Here is a 22,364-nt window from a genome sequence, read left to right as displayed (position 1 = left end):
GTAGCCCTCTTCTCCAACTGTCCATATGAACCTGGTTTTAACAGAAAGTTAAAGGTCTTCAATAATTTTATCCATGAATTCAAAACGAGGATTTTTCTGAAGTTTTCAATTAGAAAGAACAATACCGAGGAGTAATAGCCTCCCCTTAATCTGAATGCAAATCGGAAGAGCAGCAAACAAATCTGTCTTTATCTGAGGGCCTGGGCCTAATTTCCATTCTCATTTTAAAGCAAACTAATTCAGTCCTACTTATTGAATAGTCAGCAAAACGAGGAGTGTCATTTCTGCAGAGTCCAGATTCGTCACCATGTGCCCAGCAACGGGTCGGTCCAGCCTCTGAGGTCCTCTTTGCCCTGCCATCCAGGAACATTCCTCCCCCTTTCAAGATTTTTCCTAGGTCTGTGTGTACAAAGGGTGGGTGTGCTACCCCATAGGGCTGCCAGTAGCAGTGGGCATGATTTGGTGAGTGTGTGTATGTGAGAGTGTGAGTATGAGGGTGAGTGTGTATGTGTGAAAGTGTGTGTGTGTGAGAATACGTGTATGAGTATGTGAGCAGGTATGTATGTGTGTGTGCGTGCATGTGTCTCTGTTTCGTCCCCAATAAGACAGTTTGCACACACTAGGTGCATAGCCCTTTCCCTAAGGGACCCAATGTGTAGTGTGTAGACACGTCCATTATACACTTCCACCCATTTCTCTGTGTAAAGACCAGTCTCACTTTGTCTCCTCTGCTGCTCCTAGTATTTTAGAATTTTAACCCTTGAAGGAATCTGAGAAATTTTTTCTGGAACCCTCGTGTCACCGATGAGGAAACAGGCACAGGAAGAAGTGCTCTGCGTGTGGTTGGCAACCTGACTCCCCTGCTGGGCTCTTCTCCCTCGTGCACACTGCGCCCCCGTGTCCACAGTCATGCCCACCCTTTCCTCCATCCATCCCTGACCGTCTCCTGGAAATTGCCCAGAGTCTCTGGAACCTGTGGAGGACAGCAGCTGGGCTGTTTCCAGGACCACACTGGCCCACGTGGCCATGGGCTCCCAGTGTCCTCTGCGGTCCAGCCCCTACACCCTGCAGGGGCCTTCCTCCCACTCCATGAGCCACGTGGAAGCTCAGCCACGCGGCCAGGGAAGGTCCCTGCGTGTGCTCCAGAGCTGCAGCTGCTCAAGGTGGCCCTGAGCCGGGGGAGGCACAGGGGACGAGGGTGTTGACATCTGAGAATTTCCTGACGTCCACCCTGCTGTCCTCGGGGCTTCTCCAGGGACTGTTTCTTTGACAGCTTGACAAAGTGGAGCCTTGTAGGGGCTGATCCTCGGGGGAGCACCGGTCTTCCTGGAGGGGCTGGGCCATCAGGCAGGAGCTGTTGTGCTCCCCCACCCACACCTCCTGCCTTCAACCCCTTGGGGCTTCTTGACGTCTGACATGCTTTCTTTTTCCAGCTTGTGGACTACCGGGTAGAGTTCAGCAAGTGGTGGCTGACTGAGTTCAAGACAGTCAAGTTTCCTTCCCAGGGAACCATTTTTGACTATTACATAGACCCGGAGACCAAGAAATTTGAGCCTTGGTCCAAGCTAATCCCCAAGTTTGAATTTGACCCAGACATGCCTTTGCAGGTGAGTGTGGCCGAGGGTGGCTGGGGACAAGCCATTGCCTTCCCCCTCACCCCCATCCCCCGAGCAATATGCAGCTGCTCTTGAGCAGTAGCCGTGTCAGTCTCCGAAGGTTCTGGCCTGTCTAGGAACTGGTAGTCCCCCAGCTACACATCTTTTTCGAGTAAATTATAGTTTTAATGAAGTCACAAGATCCTCCAAAGGCTAGGAAACCTGATATTAGTCTCAGCAGACATCCTAAAGGAAGGGGGAAGGAGAGAACAGGGACAGAATATTCCAAAATACATTATTCAAAAGAATTGCAAGTAGGGACTCAAAGAGATATTTATACACCTCCGTTCATAGTATTATTCATGACAGCCAAAAGATGGAAAGCAACCCAAGTGCCCATCGACAAAGAAATGGATATACAAAATGTGGTACATACATACAATGAAATATTATTCAGCCTTAAAAGGAACGAAGTTCTGAAACATGCGACAACATGTATGAACCTTGAAGACGTCATGTTGAGTGCAATAAGCCAGATACAAACAGACAGATATCATATGAGCTTGCTTCTATGAAATGCTTAGAAGAAGCAGATTTCAAAGAGACGGAGAGTAGATTCGAGGTCACCAGGGGCTGGGTGGGGGAGGGAAATGGAGAGTTATTGCTTCATGGTACAGAGTTTCTGTTTGAGGTGGTGACGAAGTTGAGTAACGGAGGGTGGTGATGTTAGCCCCATATTGTGAAGGTAATTAGTACTACTGAACTTATACTCTAAAGTGCTTACAGTGGGAATGTCTGAGTTGCATATATGTTCTTACAATAAAAAATTTTTTAAAATACATTAGAGGAGCCACAGGAGGGACAATTAGGTAGAGGAAGGGGATGCTCTGTACCCAACTGCTGGGAGCCCCAAGACTGGGTTTATGGGTTGGACTCACTGGATAAGGTAATAATGTCCCACAGCTCCTCTGACCATAGATATCAAGGGGACACTCCCGATGAGGGTGGTGAGATCCACCGTGACAGAATTCCCTCTTCTGGAATGATCTGGAACATTTTGTGGTGCCTCTGTTTCTCCCACAAGCTCCCGGCACACTCACTGTGTTCCCATTCCAGGCTTGTTTGGTGCACACCAGCGAGACCATCCGAGTGTGCTACTTCATGGAGCGGCTCATGGAGCGGCGACGGCCTGTCATGCTGGTGGGGACGGCCGGCACGGGCAAGTCGGTCCTGGTGGGAGCTCGGCTGGCCAGCCTGGACCCGGAGGAATGCCTGGTGAAGAACGTGCCGTTCAACTACTACACCACATCCTTAATGCTTCAGGGTGAGAGCCCCGGGCAGGCAGGGCGCCTGGGTGGCCACAGCACCTGCCTCGGAGGGGACAGGGTGCCTGGTCCCTGCTTGTCCTGACCGCCTCCGCCCCCGTCCCCTGGGTCTGTGCGTTTCCTGTCGTGCTCCCGTCTTCTTTCCTCCACAGCACCTCTGTCCCCCTGCTCCATCCCCCCAGCACCGCCCCCTTCTCCCATCCCTTCTCCCACACCTCCCCGGCCTGTAGATCACTCTAGGGCAGGTTGTTCAACACAGCAGTTCAGCACCTCAATGAGAAAGAAAACTGAAAACCTGTTGAGAGGTTTGCACAGGCTGGTGGACTTTGGGCACCATAAGTTTCTCTAGAGACTTTGACTACAATAATAATAATAATAATAATCATGTCTTGCAGTATCAAACACTCACCAGGTACATCAGACACTAATTGGATGTCTTAGTTTGCCAGGGTTCTTCTAACAAATGCCACAGACTGGTTGGATTAAATAACAGGAATTTATTGTCTCCTAGTTTGGGAAGCTAGAAGTCCAAAATCAACCTGTCGGCAGCCCATAACGTCTCTGAAGTCTGTAGCACTCAGCTGGTGGCTTTCAGGCCATCCATAACTGAATCGCTGCCTCTGTGACACGGCCACCTGTCAAATCCTGTGTCCTCACTCCTGCTGCTGACCGTGTTTAGATTTCCTCTGCTTGAAAGGATTCTGGTCATATTGGATTAAGGCCCACCCTGATTCCATTTGGCTTCATCTTAATAGGATTCTCGAAGATCCCGTTTAAATCTGAGCTCACAGCTACAGGACCGGGGGTTGGGACCTGAACATGTCTCTCTGTGTGGGGCATGATTCATTCCGCCACAGGGAGTAGCCAGGCCCCACAGGGGCCGGCCTGCCTGGGTTCCCTTACTGGGAGCTCCTCCCCTCACTGTAGTCACATTCCTGAAATCTGGGTTATTTGGTTTCTGAGCCTGAAACACTCTAGAGTCAGCAAAATAGCAGGAGAAAGGCTGCTACCAACCTTTGCAAAAGTGAGATTCAGAAACCTGGTATCCAAGAGGGAAATAGAAAACTTAAAAAGGAGATAGATGAACTCAGAAGATAGCTGCTTCCTAATCATTTAGAGAAGAGGCCAAACATCCCAGCCAGCCCACGAGCCCATTGCTTTTCTTGCAGCCCAGTTTTCTATTGCTGTTTGGACTAAAGACCTTGTATAATTAAGAAAAGATGGAATGTAGTGTGATATAGTCTGCTTCAAAGGACAGGTAGTATACCGAGATACATGTGCAAAAATGTGTATTTATAATGCATTTGTAATGCAAAAATGGGAGAAAGCCTTATTATCCATCATTATATCCATATAGCAGAATATTATGCAGCCATTATAAAGAATGAGAAAATTCTGTACGTACTGAGTTGGAACTACTTCCAAAGTTTTGTTGAGCGAGAAAAGCAAGATATAGAACAGTGCATACCTCATGCTCCAAATTGTGTCTTGTTTAGAAGGAGATATATGAAAATTTACTTCTTTTTATGGCATGCATACACACACACACACACATCTATGCTTATATTATACTTACAATCTATCTTCAGAAGGATTCACAAGAAACTGATCACAGCAATTGCCCTTCTCAAGGGGAATGGATTCTGAATGGGATGGGAAATTACTTAGCTTTTTTAAAAAAATTGTTCAATATTTCAAACATGCAGAAAAGTACAGAAAATAAGATAGCAGATGCTCATGTACCCACCACCCAGATTTAACAGATGCTAACATTTTGTCATTTCTCTGTGGATCTTAGCATTATAAGTACAGCTCATCCACCACCCCATCCCTTCTCCTTTCTGCTCTGTGTTAACCACAGTATTAACATTGATGTGTGTCATTCCAAGTTTACACTTTGGATACATATATGCATCCATAAAAACATACAGTGTCATTGTACATCTTTAAATTTTAAAAATATGATATCATAGTGTAACTTCCTCATCAACTGTTATATTTTTTGTTTGTGGGTTTTGATACATGCGGACCTAACTCATTCATTTTCACTGCTGCAGAGAATCCCAAGGTGTGACTAAATCACAGCTCATTTATTCCTTTTCCTGCTGAATGGCAGCATAGTGTTTTTGCATTTCTCTTTTTTAAAAAACTTTTTATAAAGTTATAATTGATATAAACTAAACTGCACATATTTAAAGTGTACAGTTTGATAACTTTTGAAATACCTACACACTCATGAAACTGTCACCACAATTGAAATTATAAATATACCCATCACCTCCAAAAGTTTTCTCATGTCCCTTGGTAATCCCTCCCCACCCCACCCCCCACCATTCCCCATTCTTCCCCACCCCCAGGCAAACACTGATCTGCTTTCTGTCACTATAGATTAGTTTGCATTTTCTAGAATTTTATATAATGGAATCATACAATACATACTCTTTTTTTGGTCTGGCTTCTTTGACTTAGCACAATTTGAGAATTCCTCCATGCTGCTGAATACATCAATAATTGCTTTTTATTTTCATTCCTGAGTGCTAAGATAAAATATGTAAAACTCTTAGAATGAATTCTAGCATTCAATAAGTGCTTAGTAAGTGGAAGCTATTATTATAATAATATTAACAAAATCCTCCTCAAATTTAAGAATCTATAAATATTATAGATTTCAAAGCCTAAACTGCCAAAACGAAAGGAACACAAGCAAACCTCTTTTCCTTGAAAGAATAGTTTAACATAAACCATGCTAAAGCAAAAAATAATGTTTGGTGAAGGAAGGTTCCAGCTTTCAAATGGGCAATGACTTCACCCAGCAGGTCAACTCATCGAGGTATCCAGAGGTACATTTTGCAGCTCATTCTCCCTGAGAGCCCTCAAATTCAAAATCAGATATTCTTTTATAGAAGAGCAGCTGCTTGCTAATACCTGCATCTCTTCTGTATTTCATTACATTCATCTCTGTAGTCTCTATTACATATATTTCTAGGCACCGATTCAGAACTTCTTTTAAATACAAATGGGGGCTGCAGATTCAGTAGTTTATGTAGCCTACACATATGACTAGCACTTATTTAATGTTTTCAATGTGCCAAACATTGTACTGTGGACTTTACAACACTTTAGTTCATATAATCCTCCTAACCCTGTGAGACAATTTATCAGTAATACTTTTGGCTGCAAGTATAGCAGACAATCTGTAGTGGTGTAAACAAATGGGAATTTTTTTTATCATATAACAAGAAGTAAGGAAGTAGGCAGTTGATAATACTGGCTCAATGGCCCAATTATATCAATGCTAAAATAGCTACTATTCTATTAGCTGCCCCCTCATGGTGGCAGAATGGCTGCTGCTCCAGCCATCACATTTGCATTCCAAATGGAAAAAAGATAAATAAGAGAAGCAGTGCTCATGTCAAGAAATGATAGCTCTCCAGGAACCCCATAGACCTCTGCCTGTCCTTTACTATTGAGAACTATGTGTCACATGACCACCCCAGCTGGAAAGTGACTAAAGAGAAGGAGTTTGGAAATAGTATCCAGCACAGATCATATAACTGTCCCTATTTTTACAAGATGAGAAAACGAGCCTTAGAGAATTAAGTGATGCACCTCAAAGTCACACAATGAGATAATAGCAAAGCTGCCTAATTTAATCAAGCTATAGCGGCTTTCGATTTTGATAAGTCTGTAAGTTAATTTCCATAACAGAATGTCAACTTTGCTTCTCTTTCCCAAATATTTAGAGCACATAGATATCTTTTCCTTTGATGATCAATAAAACAGCCCTTCAGTCAGTCATTGGGAAACTCAGCCTTCAACTGACTTCAGCTCTCCAGTACCTGCCCAAGCCATGGTTTAATAACACTGGTATCTCAAGTTGAGAGAGGCAGAGGTCTGTGCTCATTCTCCATTTGTCCAAGCATCCCTTAACTTTTCAAACCCTGTTGCATTGCTCTAATTCTCCATTGAGTTCCACTTTAATGCTCCACTCTTGGGTTTTGTTGAGGGTTAGCATCATAGAAAATAATTTCAAGTTATTTTTATATCTTCTTTAAAATCTCATTTGAAGACCTTGTCCATTTTGTAGCCTATTGTACCTCTTGTAAGTATGCAAGAAATATGCCTCCTAGAATTTATTGCCTGGAAAAAATTTCCATACAAAAGAAGAGACAGGTTTGCATCACTAAATTGGGATTACATGGTTACTGTAATTACACACAGATTTAGTTTTGAACTTTTAAGCAAGTGGTCATGAAGGGAAATGTGAAATAAATTTGTATTTAATTACAGTAACTATGTCATCCTAAATTACTGGTGCAAATAAGTTTCTTCTCCTTCTGTATAGTTTTGGAATCCCTTTTTAGTTTTTATTTTAATTGGTCTGTTTTATGTCTATTCAAATAGCCGAAGACTCTTTTTGATGTTTTGAAAATTTAAGTAATTTTGAACATAAAATGCAGTGACCCACAGTTAGAATACATTGGAAAAATAAGAAGAGGAGCAAAGAACTGGGTTTTGGCATCTGTGGACTCATAGTTGCAGTGTAAAGGGTGAGGGCCAAAGACTGTGTTCTTCCTAATCCTGAATCTCTTTCCATACAACTGCAATTTCAATTGTTCGTTCAACAAACACTCGAGTACTTAATTACTTTAGTTGAATAGGAGCTCAGATGTCTGAGGCTTTGTGTAAAATGAATCTCAGTAACCTGTTTATTAACATCTTAAGATTAGACAGGACCCTAAAGGATCTAATCAAACTCTCCATCTCAAAGGACCATGGGGCTCACATAATCACATATAGACAGCCTTCTTCCACTTACCTTAATTAGTCTTCTGAAAAGGAGATGAGGCCAACTAAAGTTAAATCATTAAAGATGTGTTATCTAGTGGGGCAAGCCATTCTGCTTGGAGTGGTGGGTGTTTCAAAGTATAAGGAAGTTGAGAAAAACACATATTTCTTACAATAGAGAAACCATTCTGTAAATGAAGATACATCCAAAATATGGAACCAAATGCAGCAATTAAAGTCATGTTTTAGAATCATATGAAGAGGTTGATATATTCAATGAAACTTAGAACATATAAGCAGTATATCCAGTATAATTCTGATTGTGTAAAGGAAAAAGCTATATATGCAAAGAGAACAAATGAACTAGAATAAAATACACTAAATTATTGAAAGGGGTGGTTACTGCTAAATGATAGAATTATGGGAGATTTTCATCTTCATCATGATTTTCCATGCTTTTTAAATTTTTCTATAGTGAATATATATTATATTTAAAATCATGCCAAGTATGATACTTTTTGAAAGAATAAGTGCAAAGCCCTTACAATACAGCTGAAAAGTATAAAGCACCTGAAATTTCAATAGCATGAAAGGAAAATAGTTCAAACACAGGTACATGAATCATGCCGCAGTGCAAAATAAGACATGATGAATCGCTAATGATCTGTCAAAAATATGGTGCAAAGAGTTCACCCAACTGGGATTTCTGAGGGGCAGAAGCCGTGTTGTAGAAATGTTTAAGTAGTTTGCTGTATGGTTGTGTGACTGGAGACCTTGGTTGACACCTGTATGACTTCAGACAAAGTCCCACAGTTTCTCTAAGTTTTGGCATTCTCATTTGTTAAGGGAAAAAAGAAATAGGTGAGGTAATGGACAGTGGTGATGGTAGTACAACATTGTGAACATAATTAACAGCACTAAATTGTGTATTTGATTTGGTTAAAAGGGAAAATTTTCAGTTGTATATGAGTTACTAGAATAAAAAATTAAAAAAAAAAATCCATGAAACTGCACAACCCAGTGAACCCCAGTTAAACCATAGACTGTAGTTAATAGTACCCAATTACAAAAATGTGCTTTCATCAATTTTAACAAATGTACCACATCAATGCAAGATTTTAATAATAGCCCTGTATTTTAGGCATGATTTTTCTGTAACCCAACAACTTCTAGAAGGAAGGGAAGGAAGAAAAGAAGGAATGGGGGAAGGATAGGAAGGAAGGAGGAAGGAAGGGAGGGAGAGAGGGAGGGAGGGAGAAAAGGAGGGAGGGAAGGAGGGCAAGTGGGGAAAGAGGAGGAAGGAAAGAGTGAAGGAGTGATACTGAGCATGTCAAGTGATAGAAGTCAGTGATACTGAGCATGTCAAGTGATAGAAGACAGTGATACTGAGCATGTCAAGTGATAGGGGTCAGTGATACTGAGCATGTCAAATGATAGAGAACAGTGATACTGGGCATGTCAAGTGAATAGGGGTCAGTGATATTGGGCACGTCAGGTGATAGAGGACAGTGATACTGGGCACGTCAAGTGATAGAGGACAGTGATACTGGGCATGTCAAGTGATAGAGGACAGTGATACTGAGCACGTCAAGTGATAGGGGTCAGTGATACTGAGCATGTCAAGTGATAGGGGTCAGTGATACTGAGCATGTCAAGTGACAGAAGTCAGTGATACTGAGCATGTCAAGTGATAGGGGTCAGTGATACTGAGCATGCCAAGTGATAGAGGACAGTGATACTGAGCATGTCAAGTGATAGAAGACAGTGATACTGGGCATGGCAAGTGATGGGGTCAGTGATACTGAGCATGTCAAGTGATAGAGGACAGTGATACTGGGCACGTCAAGTGATAGAGGACAGTGATACTGAGCACGTCAAGTGATAGGGGTCAGTGATACTGAGCACGTCAAGTGATAGGGGTCAGTGATACTGAGCACGTCAAGTGATAGGGGTCAGTGATGCTGAGCACGTCAAGTGATAGAAGTCAGTGATACTGGGCATGTCAAGTGATAGGGGTCAGTGATACTGAGCATGTCAAGTGATAGAGGACAGTGATACTGGGCATGTCAGGTACTCAGCACACAGCCACGTCCCTAGTGGTGCTCTGTGGGTGAATGAATGAACTGCTATAAAGTTCAGAGGCTGAGAAATCACTGAGCCAGAACAGTCAGGAAGACCTCCAGAGAAGGGCTGGAACATGAGGGCTTGGACGGAATATTGGAATTGGTATCTAAGCACCTGGGTTTTAACTACAGCAAGGCATTTAACCTGCCTTAGCCTCTATTTCCTTCATTATAAAATGGGGATAATCTGTTTTTTAATTTGCCTGTCTCATGGATAGGTGAGGTAATGGATGGTGGTGATGGTAGTACAACATTGTGAATATAATTAACAGCACTAAATTGTATATTTGAATTTGGTTAAAAAGGAAAATTTTCAGTTCTATATATGTTACTAGAATAAAAGCTAAAAAAAAAACGTAAATATCTAAAAAAAAAAAAGAATAAAATTCTTTTGTTCATTCTTAGTTTTAATATGAGCATCTTACATATGCTAGGCAACGTTTTAGGTGCCGGGATTACAACAATGAACAAAAGAAAAATTCCTGCCCTCCCGGTGCTCATATTCTAGTGGGGAGAAGGCGAGATAATAAAAAAGATAAATAAGTGAAACATACAGGATATTAGGGTGGCAGTTGGTGAAAGAAAATGAAACAGGGATGGAGAATAAGGGGTGGGGTGAGGATTTTCATTTTAGATACAGTGCCGGGGAAGGCCTTACTGAGAAAATGGCATTTGAGTAAATAAACGTCTGATGGAGGGAAGGGGGCAAACCATGGTGGCATTTGGGAGAAGAGAGTCCCGGCAAAGGAGACAACCAGAGCAGAGGCCCCAAGGCAGCGCGGGCCAAGGGTGTCAGGAGCAGGTGGCTGGAGCAGAGGGACAAAGGGGCATCTGAGGGTGAGGGGTCGGGAGGAGAGCAAAGGGGACATGCGAGTTTTGCCGAAGTGGCCAGACTGGCAATTGCTCCGAGTGAGAGAGAATGCCACTGGAGGGTTTTAAGCTTTACAAGGATACTTCTGTCCACTGTGTTGAGAAAATATCTAAGGGGGGCTGAAAGCAGGGAGACCACCAGGGAGGAAAGAGCTGATCAACAAGGATGGTAGCAATAAAGACAGAGAATTGGTCAGAATCTAGATATATTTTGAAATGAAATAACAAATGGGAAACCACTTTGAAAATTATTTGCACTTCCAGTGCAAGATGGCAGCAAAATGGTTTGGGGGGAAAGAAATGAATTAAAACACACATCCCTGGTAGAGAGCTGTGCTGCTCCACGTGGTCCCAGATTGAACCACAAGCCGTTCCCTTTGGGGCTCAGGGACGAATGGCACACATGGATCCTGGGCCTGAAGATGGACTTGATTATTGGATAAGTTTATGACAACGCAGAATTCAGAAATTCACTTTTATTTATGTCTCATTGGTTTAGACCCTTCAATGTCAGCACTTTTGCAGAAACATGAATCCACTTCTGCTCCTCCAGTTCTGCCTCGGAACCGAGGAACTTCCCTTCCTTCCATCCCAGATAGGGCATGGAGCAGGGCTTGGTCCAGAAGGAGTCCACAGCTTGCCTGCCTTCCCTTGGGAATCCTCGCTTTCTCCACGGAACCTAACATCCTCCATTTGAGATAATCCAGTGCACTCCAATGCCCACTTCTTGCTAACTGACCTGCTTTTCTCCTCAACAATCACTTAGAAGCATAAAGAGTTTAATCAACCCAAATTACAGGGAATGCCTAATTTGAATATCACTGCCTGAGAGGAGGAGAAGTAAGTCCTCCTAAGGAGAGACTTTCCTATGAGAAGGACTGTTCTCAGAAGCATGTCCTTGGCAGCCCATTAATTATGTTTCATTTTGACAGATCTTGTATATAAGTTGTTATATCTTTAGGGGGGAAGAAGGTGTTGGGTGACTAATTGGTTGATAGTGTATGTTAATTGGATGCTAATTAAATTTAAATTTAATTCCTATTTGCAACACTTAATTTAACTCAGGACCAGAAAATTAGAATATTCAAGCTTCTTGAAGGAACTTGTCTTTCTATCTGTCACCTTCATATGTCTATTGACACTTTTTTCCTTGTTTACAAACTTGTTTTTCAAGAGAAGAAATCAGATGGTTCTTAGAGCTTCCAGCTGTAATAGAAAGTGTTGGTTTTGCAATACATAAATATTTAATTGCTTTATTGGTTAAAAAAAATACATCTATCTCCACTCTGTTACTTAAGTTTGTTCTAAACAAGTCTTCTCAGGCTGTTCGATTCCTTCTCGCTGGCTTGATAATTGAAGAAACAAGTCCAGGAGAGCAGCTCATGCTTGGTCTCTAGAAAGGGACTGGAATGCTCTGACAGGCAGAAAACCCAAAGTTAGGGGAGGGTGTGGTCCATGACACTGGAAACGTCTGGAAAATTCTCTGAGGCTGTTGTCTCCCCTCCTCACTACCCATCCCGGAAAACCCATGACCTGAACACTGCAAGGACAGTGTTGACCAAATAATCAGTAATTCCTCTGCAACAGCCGAGGGCTGGAAGGAGCCTCTCCCCAATCCTGCACTGCGGACCACAGCATCCGTGCTCCTTTGCTGGCTTAGTTGGAAGGGACAGGTCTAACGAGGATCCAGTTATTTGTATAAAATGGGACAATAATACCAGCCTCTCAGTGTTGTTATAAGGCCTAAAGGGAGACAGTAAATGTTTGTAAAATCCTAGCACCGTGCGCTTAGGAAGATGTGCAGCTGCCTGGCCAGTAGTGCCGCCATCACTGCCTTGTCCTTTCACCTTCTGGTCCTGCGGGATGCCTGGATCCAGTGGCCGCTGCTGCTGCTGCTGCTGCCGGTGATGGTGCTGGGGTATGTGTGTGTGTGCGTGCATGTGTGCACAGACATGCACATGCACAAGCACACCTTGGTTTGTCCTTGATGTCTGAGCTGTCTCAGTGCTAGCACCTGAGCATTGAAGCTCTTCCTCTCACTAACTGGCTCTCTCCTCAGCTGTCTTGGAGAAGCCTCTGGAAAAGAAAGCTGGCAGAAACTATGGCCCTCCAGGCAACAAGAAGCTCATCTACTTCATTGATGACATGAACATGCCTGAGGTGGATGCCTACGGGACCGTGCAGCCCCACACCATCATCAGGCAGCACCTGGACTATGGCCACTGGTAAGAGGAAACACACAAGGGGACTGGGGGCCGGGGCAGGGGCACGGCCAAGGGCAGGCTGAAGGCCACTCGCCGTTCTGTGGGACAGGGGCTAGAGTTGAAACCTCAGCTGAGGATCCCCATGGTAAACCACGCTCCTTGTGGGGCTCTCATTCCCTGGAGAGCAACTTAAGACCAGGGTAGTAATGTTCACACAGGAAGTTTGCCCAGAGAAGATACTGAGTTCTCAGCTAAGGGGGAAAAGCTTACTATTTGCATGAAGATTCATCCCAAAAGATGCCTTTTCCAAAAGCCTTCTCCAAACTCCCAAAGCGGAATTCACAGGCACCACCACCACTACCACTACCCCATATCCCCGCAGCACTGAGAGGGTACTTCACTGCTCACACCTAATACCGTCTGTAACATGCATGGGTCTGCAGGCAGGAGAGAACCCGTAGCCTTTGCCTCATAAGAGAAACACAGGGTTTGGTATGTCTTGCAGTAGTGTAGTTTTTAACAGCAAAAGGTCTGAGCTTGCCAGAAAAGAAGCAAGTCAGTGATTTGAGGCAACTTTGGCTCACCTTCCTAACTCACACTGAGTCAGCTGCTGAGAAAGAGTAGGGAGAATAATTATAGTCACCAGGGTAACCTGAATTACCTTTCATTCATTCCTAAAGTCTTTATTGGATGACTGCCACATACAACTATCCATAATCCCCACACAAGTATTTGAGCAGCTGAATTATCCTGGAAAAAAGTCAACCAACTGGTTTTTAAGGTTATGATCATAAATGTTGAATGGGAAGGTGAAACTGCCTGGCAATTCTAGTGTATTTCTTTAGTCTATTTGCATGTCCACTCATAAAAATGTTGATTTAATGCCCCTTGCTCTCTCCTCAAACTTCCCACCGCATCTCAGCTGATGGCCTTGCCTTCGGAGAGAACATAGGTGCAATCTCAGCTTCTTGCTTCCATGTCTGTATGACTTACTTGCACCCACATGCATCCTTTTCTTCTCCTCCTGATGCATCTTACCCAGGGCTTGACCATCCACCGGCATCGTGACTCTATTCTCTCCCCACTCCTAAGATCCTCACTTCATCAGTTAATCTCCCTTCCTCTTGATTGGCTCCTTCACATCAATATTAAAACTTTCAAATGTTTTCCATTGTGTTAGAAAAAAATTGCTTTCCGGTTACTGTCCTGTCTCTTCTCCTTTATAACCAAATTTCTCTGCTCTGTTTCCTCTTTCTTATCTCCCACTCATTCCTTGGTCCCCTATAATTTGCCTTCTAGCCCCTCCACTTTACTGAACTGTTCTTGTTAAACTACTAACTGTATCATTATTGCTAGATCCAATGGACCCTTTAGGGCCACTGTCTTTCTTATTCTCTCTTCTTTTGGAAATTCTGGCTTTGGGGGTAACACACTCCCCTGATTTTCCTCCTACCTCTTAGTTCATCTCTGTGGACCTTCTTCCTGTGCCATGTCCATAGACATTGGGTTCCTCAGGATATAGTCCTAGGCCCTTGTCTCTTCTCAATCTCTACCAGTTTCCCAGAATTTAACACCGAAAACACATGAAAGATAGACACACCCTACCTGTATCAGAGGCTCGTGACAATATTGGCTCTCAGCTTGACAAGGCACCCTTGGATCCCACCTGCCCGGCACTCACTCAGCTCTCACCCTTGTTTTCTGACTATTCCAGGTATGATAGGAACAAGCTGTCACTAAAGGAGATCATGAATGTACAGTATGTTTCCTGTATGAACCCTACGGCAGGTAGTTTCACCATCAACCCACGGCTCCAGGTAAGGGAGGAGCAAGCCGTGGGCCCTGGGTATTAAATATTACCATGTCAGGGCTAGTGCCACTTGATTATAAGTGATGATTGGCTCACCCCCAATCCAGCCTTTCAAAGTGGCAGATCACACAGGAATCTGGCTTGCATTTCTAGAGGAACAGAGATCCTCCTGGACCCAGAGTCATGAAGCCATTAGAGCTGGAAGGGGTCATAGGGTTCATCTGTTTCTACTCCCTTATGCTTCGTTTCTCTTCCTACAACCCCATGCTGCCACCTTGGCCAAAGAGCCAAAGCCCATTTTTCCCCCTGTCATTTTAGGTTCAGCCCAAGTTTGGGTTTAGTGTAAGATATATGAACACAATGTAGAATTTCAAAATCTTTATAAGAATTCATTATTTTATGTGAATCCAGAAGAAGTGATCTTTATTCCAATAGAAAGGATGTCTTTGGGGTGATGGAAAAGTTTTGGTAATGGGTGGTGGGAGCACAACATTGTAATTAACACCACTGAATTGCATACTGGAGAGTGGTGAAGACAGGAACTGTTGTGTTGTATATATGTTGCCACAATAAAAAAAAATTAGGAAGAAAAGGATGTCTGACTCATGACCTTGTCCACATGCCTTTGTCTCCTTGTGCAGCGCCACTTTAGTGTGTTTGTACTCTCCTTTCCGGGAGTAGATGCCCTGTCCTCCATCTACAGCACCATCCTGACTCAGCACCTAAAGCTTGGAAACTTCCCAGCATCGCTGCAGAAATCCATCCCCCAGCTGATCAGCCTGGCCCTTACCTTCCACCAGAGAATTGCCACCACATTCCTACCCACGGCGATCAAGTTCCACTACATCTTCAACCTCAGAGATTTTGCCAACATTTTCCAGGTGAGTCTGTCTGCTCCGAGATACCTTATAAGGCTTAACAATGAACCAGATCCTCCCGCTCTTAATAACATAATAAATAACACCAAACTCTTAGGAAAATGCACATTTTACCAGCAGACATGAACAGAAACGAGTTACCAGAGAGTCACAGGCTACCCAAGGAGGGACTTCAGTAAAATAGAGTTTTGTCTACCAACTAGATAGATCATTTCTCAGTAAGCAGAATGGATTTCATGGGCTGGAGAAGTCTCCACATCTTGAATGGAATGGGAAATAAGGATTCAAGCATGGAACGGGAAGGCAAATGGCACAAAAGAAAGAGCAAACTATTGCAGCCCCTAGTGGTACATCCTGAGATAAAAAAGAATGTCCCCCAAACCATGCATGATAGCTCTGCTTCCTGAGGAAGGCGTGTTGTAGCACTGCTGAGAAACCTCCTGCCAACTGCTGGGACAGCCTCAGTCCTAAAAAGCCAAGACTCTTGTCAAGGCCGAATCCATTTTCAGATCCTCCCAGCTGCTCATTTGCAGAGGTGACTTGTCTCTGCCCTACGCATCCAGGTGTTTGACGCTCACCACTAAAGTCCGACTGAGGTCTGACCCCAGACCCACTCTCCTGCTTGGGCAGGTTCAACATCCTCATGTGTTCAAGTCCACAGCTCTCCTGCCCTGGGCAAGACTCTTGCAGACACTGTTTTCCAGAGAGACCCCTTCCCCGAGAGCACTGAGTCATTATTGAGGAGAGGATGCCTTTCACAGCAAGCAGAGCACTCACCCCTGCAGAGGTCTCCAAGTGAAGGGATCGGGCATGAGGACATGGCCCACCTGGGAGCAGCTATAGTTGGAATTAATGACATGGGCACTGTCTATGCGGGTTGGACTCCAGGGAGCCTCAGAGCAGCAAAGAGCCGGATCCTGTGGACATAGGGCCAGCATGTTCCAGCCAAGACTCTTGGTTGTCAGGAATAAAATCCTACCAAAAACAAGTTCAATGATCCAAGTGCTGAGGTCCGGAAAAGCGTAACCTGAATGTGAAGCTACTGAGCCACAGCATGGTGACATCCCTGAGAACACGTCAAAGCTGCCGCGTGACATCACTGAAGCTTGGGAGTAACTCATTTGAGAAATGAGGATACTGAGACCCATGGAGATTACATAGATTTGCCTAAGAGCACACAGCCAGCCAGTGCAGGAACTGTCTGTATCCTCCCCCGTCCCACCACACCTTTCTGTCCCCACTCACCTGTACTTTGGATGAACCGAAAAAGCATCTGATGGTTGAGACCTCAAGAAAGACTCAGCTCTAAGCTGTAAGCCCACAGCCGTGTGCCCCTCACGCCTGGACAATGGCTGAGTTTGTGCCCACCCGTTATTAGCTCCCATCTATTGCACAGTAATGGAGAAGGACTTTGGATAGCAAAATCAAGCTTTAGGTAAAGATGATTTTATTGAACAATCTCTCTCCTAAATCTCACTACCACACTGGGGAGGAGGTGGGGGGAGAGTTGCCATCAGCACTTTACAAATGAAAAAAGGAGTTTAAGTAATTTGATCAAATCCATGTTGCTCATAAGTGGCAGAACTAAGGGAAAAGAGTCATTTAAGCCCCTTTTACCAGTAGTAAACCAACCAGGCAGGTGTCCTGCCAAGAAAGAGGCACCTTGTCACCTGTACAATGTGAAATTTAAGACTCACTGCAGCCCTTTGGGAATAGACATTATTATCCCAATTTCATGGAGGCCCAGAGAAGTTACCAGCTAGTAGGTGACAACGTAAATGGTCTTGGAGGTAGAAATATACAAACAGTGTAAGTGGAATCACAAGCAGTCTAACCTGGTGGGAGCAGAGAGGGATATGGTGAGATGAGATTGGGAAGATAATTTGAAACTCTAGAGTCTGGCTTTCACCTGTAATAACAGTGTTTATTGAGCACCATACTAAGCCTTCAACATCTATTTAATCCTCACAACAACCCTTTAAGGTAATTGCTTATATCTCCAATTTAGAGACAACAGAACTAAATCAAGTACCTCAACCAGGACCACCTAACTGATAAGCAGCAGCATTTGAGAGTCAAAACTAGAAACTCCAGCTCTACCGTGTGGGTAATTAGGGGCGACAGAGGCTTCCTGGGGAAGAAGTGACCCATTCCAATCTTGTTTGGGGCAGTGTCAAAGAAAAACCAGCGAGGGAAGATATTGCTCCCCGGCTGTTGTCTTTGCCTGACTGCCTGATGACCCCTGGGTTCTGCATCCCAGCCAGTGCTCTTTGCAGCCCACCAGCTGTCAGCAACCAGCCACAAGGGTGGGGAGTGCGTGCCCCCACTGGAGTGCCTGCCTCCCTCAGCCTACACAGCAGAGTCTCCAAGATACAAGCTCATGCCCTCCTCCTCCGGAGGGGAGTTTCAAGCTCACTGCTTGACCACCACCCACCACAGATCCTCCCTCCCGCCCTGCCTGCTTGTCTAAATGCCTGATGAAAGAGTGTAAGTGGTAGGTGAATGCCCACAAGGGACAGACTGCCTAGGGAACACTGTTGTTTGCCTCCATCCAGCTTGATGCAAGACTCGGTAATTCAGATCATCTCCACCTTTTCCTCACTCTGCCCCAGTCAGAACAGAATGGGATGGCTGTGGCAGCTGGACCCATCAGCTGTTCCCATCTCAGTGCCGCACATAACCATCTAGGACGGTGCCAAGTTTGCATTCAACAAGCTCACTGGATTCAGCTCTTAGTCGTCAGTCAGCTTGAGTGTTTGGCTGTACCAGACTCCAGCTGATAGCTCATCTCACAGTGAAATCCAAAATCCTAGAAGGCAGGAGCCCTAGCTGGTGCTTTTTCCTGCCCTCCTTGCATCTCATATGCAGCTGATGGCTGGCAAAGCTGATGATGAAAATGGGGCTGAGATACATCCATTGTTGGAGCCAAAGGGACCTCATGGGTTTCTTTTTCATTAATAAACTTCTATGAAAGTATAGCATGCAGTTAGCAAAGTACACAGGTCATAACCTGACACCTTCATTAATTACCACAAAGTGATCATGCCCATGTAGCCACAACTCAGATCAAGATATAGAACAATCCAGCATCCCAGAAGCTCCCTCTTGTGCTTCCTTCCATTCACCCTTTCCTCCTCCTCCCCAGAGGGAACTGCCATCTGGACTTCTAACATCATAAATTATTTTGGCCTGTTTTTGAATTTTATATAAATAGAATCATAGAGTAACTCTTCTTTTGTATCTTGCTTTTTTGTTCAATATTATGTTTATGCCAATATACACACAAAAAAATAATAATAATAGGAATTATATTTCTTTCTTTCCAGTACTTAAATCCTTTAATTTATTTTTCTTGTCCTACTGCCCTGGCTACAGCTGCTAGTACAATGCTGGAGAGAGGTGGTGAGGGTGGCATCCTTGTTGCTCTCTTAATTTGGGGGGAAAAGCTTTTAATAGTTTACCATTAAGTATGTTGCTTACTGTAGGTTTTTGTGGATGCCCTTTGCCAGATTAAGAAAATTCCCATCTGTTTATAGTTTACTGTGAGTTTTAATCATGAATATGGAGTGAAATTAAACAAATGATTTTTCTGCATCTGTTGAAATGATATATTTTTCTCCTTTATTCTGGTGATATGATAAATTGCATTGGTTATTTTTGAATATTAGATCAACCTTGCATTCCTAAAATCAACCCAACCTGGTTGTGACACCTTGTCCTTTTTATAATTGCTGAATTCCGTTTGCTAATTGCCATATATAATTTTTGTATCTGTAGTCATAAGATTGTTCTGTAATTTTCCTTTCTTCTGGTATGTTAAGACCTCATAAAATGCATAAGAAAGTGTTCCTGCTTTTTCTATCTCCTGGAAGATTTTGTAAAAAATAGTATGGTGCCTTCCTCAGATGTTGGAAGAATTTACTGGTGAAGCCAGTGGAGTTTTCTTTGTGGAAGGTTGTAAATTATGAATTCAATTTCTTTAATGCATGTAAGGCTACTCAGATTTTTTTTCTTCACTTATCAGTTATGTTAAGGTATCCATATCTTCAAAAATTTCTAATTTATTGGCATAAAATTGTTTCTGATATCCTCTTATCATCTCTTAAATATCTGTAATATCTGACATATTTTCTTTTTTATTTTGGATATTGGTTTTGTGGACCTTTCCTGTTTTTCTCTTCTATCTGTCTTACCAGGGAGTTATCAATTGTGTTAGTCTTTTCAAAGAACCAGAAACATGTACCAATATTATGTATTTGATTTTGTTGATCATTGCTATTTGATATCTCTTTTTTATATTATTAATATTTGCTCTTAACTTCATAATTTCTTCCTACTTACTTTGGTTTTGGAGATGGTTTGTTCTTTTCTTCCTAACTTTTTAGCCTAACTATTTAGGTCATTAATTGTTATCATTTCTTTTCTTCTAACACATTCTTTTTTTTTTTTTTCTTTTTTAATTATCTGATATTTTTGCCAGTTTTAAGTATACAATTCAGTGGCATCAATTGATTTATATTGTGGTGCTACTATCGCCACTATCTATTACCAAAACTCTTTCGTCACCCAAAATAGAAACTCTGAACCCATTAAACATTTATATTTAATGTTATTTTATATAACAATATATTTAGGATTAAATCTACTTTATACTATTTTATTTCAGTATTCTCCACCTATTGTTTCCTTTTCTTCCTAACTTTTTAGCCTAACTATTTAGGTCATTAATTGTTATCATTTCTTTTCTTCTAACACATTCTTTTTTTCTTTTTCTTTTTTTAATTATCTGATTTTTTACCAGTTTTAAGTGTACAATTCAGTGGCATCAATTGATTTACAATGTGGTGCTACTATCGCCACCATCCATTACCAAAACTCTTTCGTCACCCAAAATAGAAACTCTGAACCCATTAAACATTTACATTTAATGTTATTTTATATAACAATATATTTAGGATTAAATCTACTTTATATTATTTTATTTCAGTATTCTCCACCTATTGTTTCCTTTTCTCTGATTTCTTGATTATGTATTTTTCATTCTTTTATTTTCTCCCTCTTTTCATATACTGTACATCCTTTTACTATTCATCTAATAATTAACAAATGCACCTTTTTATCTTTTATAAATTAATACTTTTTCCAATTCCCATGCGATGCAAGGATGTTAGAAAAATTTACACCCCTCCAACTTTTGTGCTATTGTTATTTATTTTAATTTACTGTACATTGAAACCTCAAAATACACTAACAGTTTTCTTTTAGTCAATCAACATTTATTTAGTTTTATCCGTATATCTAACCTTTCCATGGTTCTTTATTCCTGCCACATTTCTCTTCTTCCAGCTGGAATCATTTTCTTATGCCTGAAGAACTCCTTTGAGCATTTACTTTGGTTCACGTCTGCTATTGAGAATCACTCAGATTTTATTTTTCTGAAACTGTATTTATTTCTCATTTTTTAAGGATTTGGGGGGTGTGTTAGAATTTTTAGCACTTTGAAGGTGTCATTCCATTGTTCTCTGGGTTTTCATTTTTCCTTTAAGAAATTATGTCAGTTTCATTGCTCCTTTAAGGTTGCATGTATTTTATTTTCCTTTGTCTGCTTTTAAGGTTTACTCTGTCTTTGATTTTCACAGTTTTCACTATGATTCCTAAGATGTTTAAGATTCCTATTGTTTTTTATTTATCCTGCTTAGTATTTGTAGCACTTTTTGAATCTGACTTGATGACATTTTTTCAGATGAAAGAAGTTCCAGCCAGTATCTCTTCAAATATTGCATCTGCTTCTCTTGCTCTTCTCCTGGCACTCCAATATATGTCTGTGAGACTTTTTCACTGTGTCCCATATATGTCTTATGGTCTTTATTTCCCATCCTTTTCTTTTTCTGTTTGGGATTCAGTATGAATATTTTCTATTAATCTCTTCCTATTCACTAATTCTCTCTTCAGCAGCATCTGTTCTAATGTCAGCCCCATTTATTTCGATTACATAATTTTTAATTTGAGAATTTCCATTTGATTCATTTTTAAAGTTTCCAGTTCTTTGTTGAAATTCTTTACCTTATCATCTAGTTTCTTGGTCATATGAATCATACTTTGTTAAAGTTTGTGTCTGGTAATTCCAATACCTAGATCTTCTGTGGGTCCTTTTGTACTGTTAGTTTTTTCCTGGTGTTGGTCATTTGAAATTATCTCTTGGAATTCCCAATAATTTTTGATTGACAGACATTGTGAGCTTTTAAATGTGAGGGTCTAGGTGATGGTATTTTCCTTCAAAGATTACATGATTTGCTTATGCCGTCAGCTACCAGAGATTGAAGAGATTGAAGCTAGGCTTCAGTTTCTGTGAGGACTGGATGGTTTCACCTGTGCTCCTTGGCTATAACCCTTTGGGGGTCCCTTGGGGTTTTCAGTTATGTCCCTCATTCTTAGTAATCCCAGGACTCCAATTTCATCTTCTCTTCATCTTTCTCTATGAGAAGACTTTGCTCATTTTTTTAACTTCTCACTTGTCACTGTCTTTTCAGCTTCATGGCCTTTAAACCATTGCTTGTGAATTGGCAAATAACTCAAGAGTAAAAATGCTGCTGAATTTTGGGTTCATCTTCTTTTCTTCTCTTCTCTCTAGGATCATGGCCTCTCAAGTCTTCACTGCCTTGGTTATTCTTTAATGCTAAAAATAATTTTCCTAGCTTTTCTAGTTGATCTCAGTGGGTTGGTCTCTGATTAGCTATTCTGCCATGACCGAAAGCAGAAATCTTCATGGAG

General features: G+C 42.2%; 1 protein-coding gene across 8 annotated transcripts in view; it reads left to right on the top strand.

Moving 5' to 3' along the window:
• The window catches only part of DNAH9 (dynein axonemal heavy chain 9), a 322,619-nt gene that overhangs the window by 152,614 nt on the left and 147,641 nt on the right, over window positions 1-22,364 (top strand). For all 8 annotated transcript variants that reach the window (XR_005212602.1, XM_037808448.1, XM_037808450.1 and 5 more), the window contains 5 exons: window positions 1,434-1,607; window positions 2,712-2,919; window positions 12,761-12,926; window positions 14,620-14,722; window positions 15,357-15,596. Coding sequence is in view for 7 of the 8 variants with exons in the window: in XM_037808448.1 (XP_037664376.1) it covers window positions 1,434-1,607; window positions 2,712-2,919; window positions 12,761-12,926; window positions 14,620-14,722; window positions 15,357-15,596 (891 nt within the window). In the remaining variant the exon portion in view is untranslated. The remainder of the gene's footprint in view (window positions 1-1,433; window positions 1,608-2,711; window positions 2,920-12,760; window positions 12,927-14,619; window positions 14,723-15,356; window positions 15,597-22,364) is intronic.

The sequence above is a fragment of the Choloepus didactylus genome, chromosome 18, assembly GCF_015220235.1.
Source record: "Choloepus didactylus isolate mChoDid1 chromosome 18, mChoDid1.pri, whole genome shotgun sequence".
Classification (NCBI taxonomy): Eukaryota; Metazoa; Chordata; class Mammalia; order Pilosa; family Megalonychidae; genus Choloepus; species Choloepus didactylus.
This window is presented reverse-complemented; position numbering and strand designations above follow the sequence as displayed.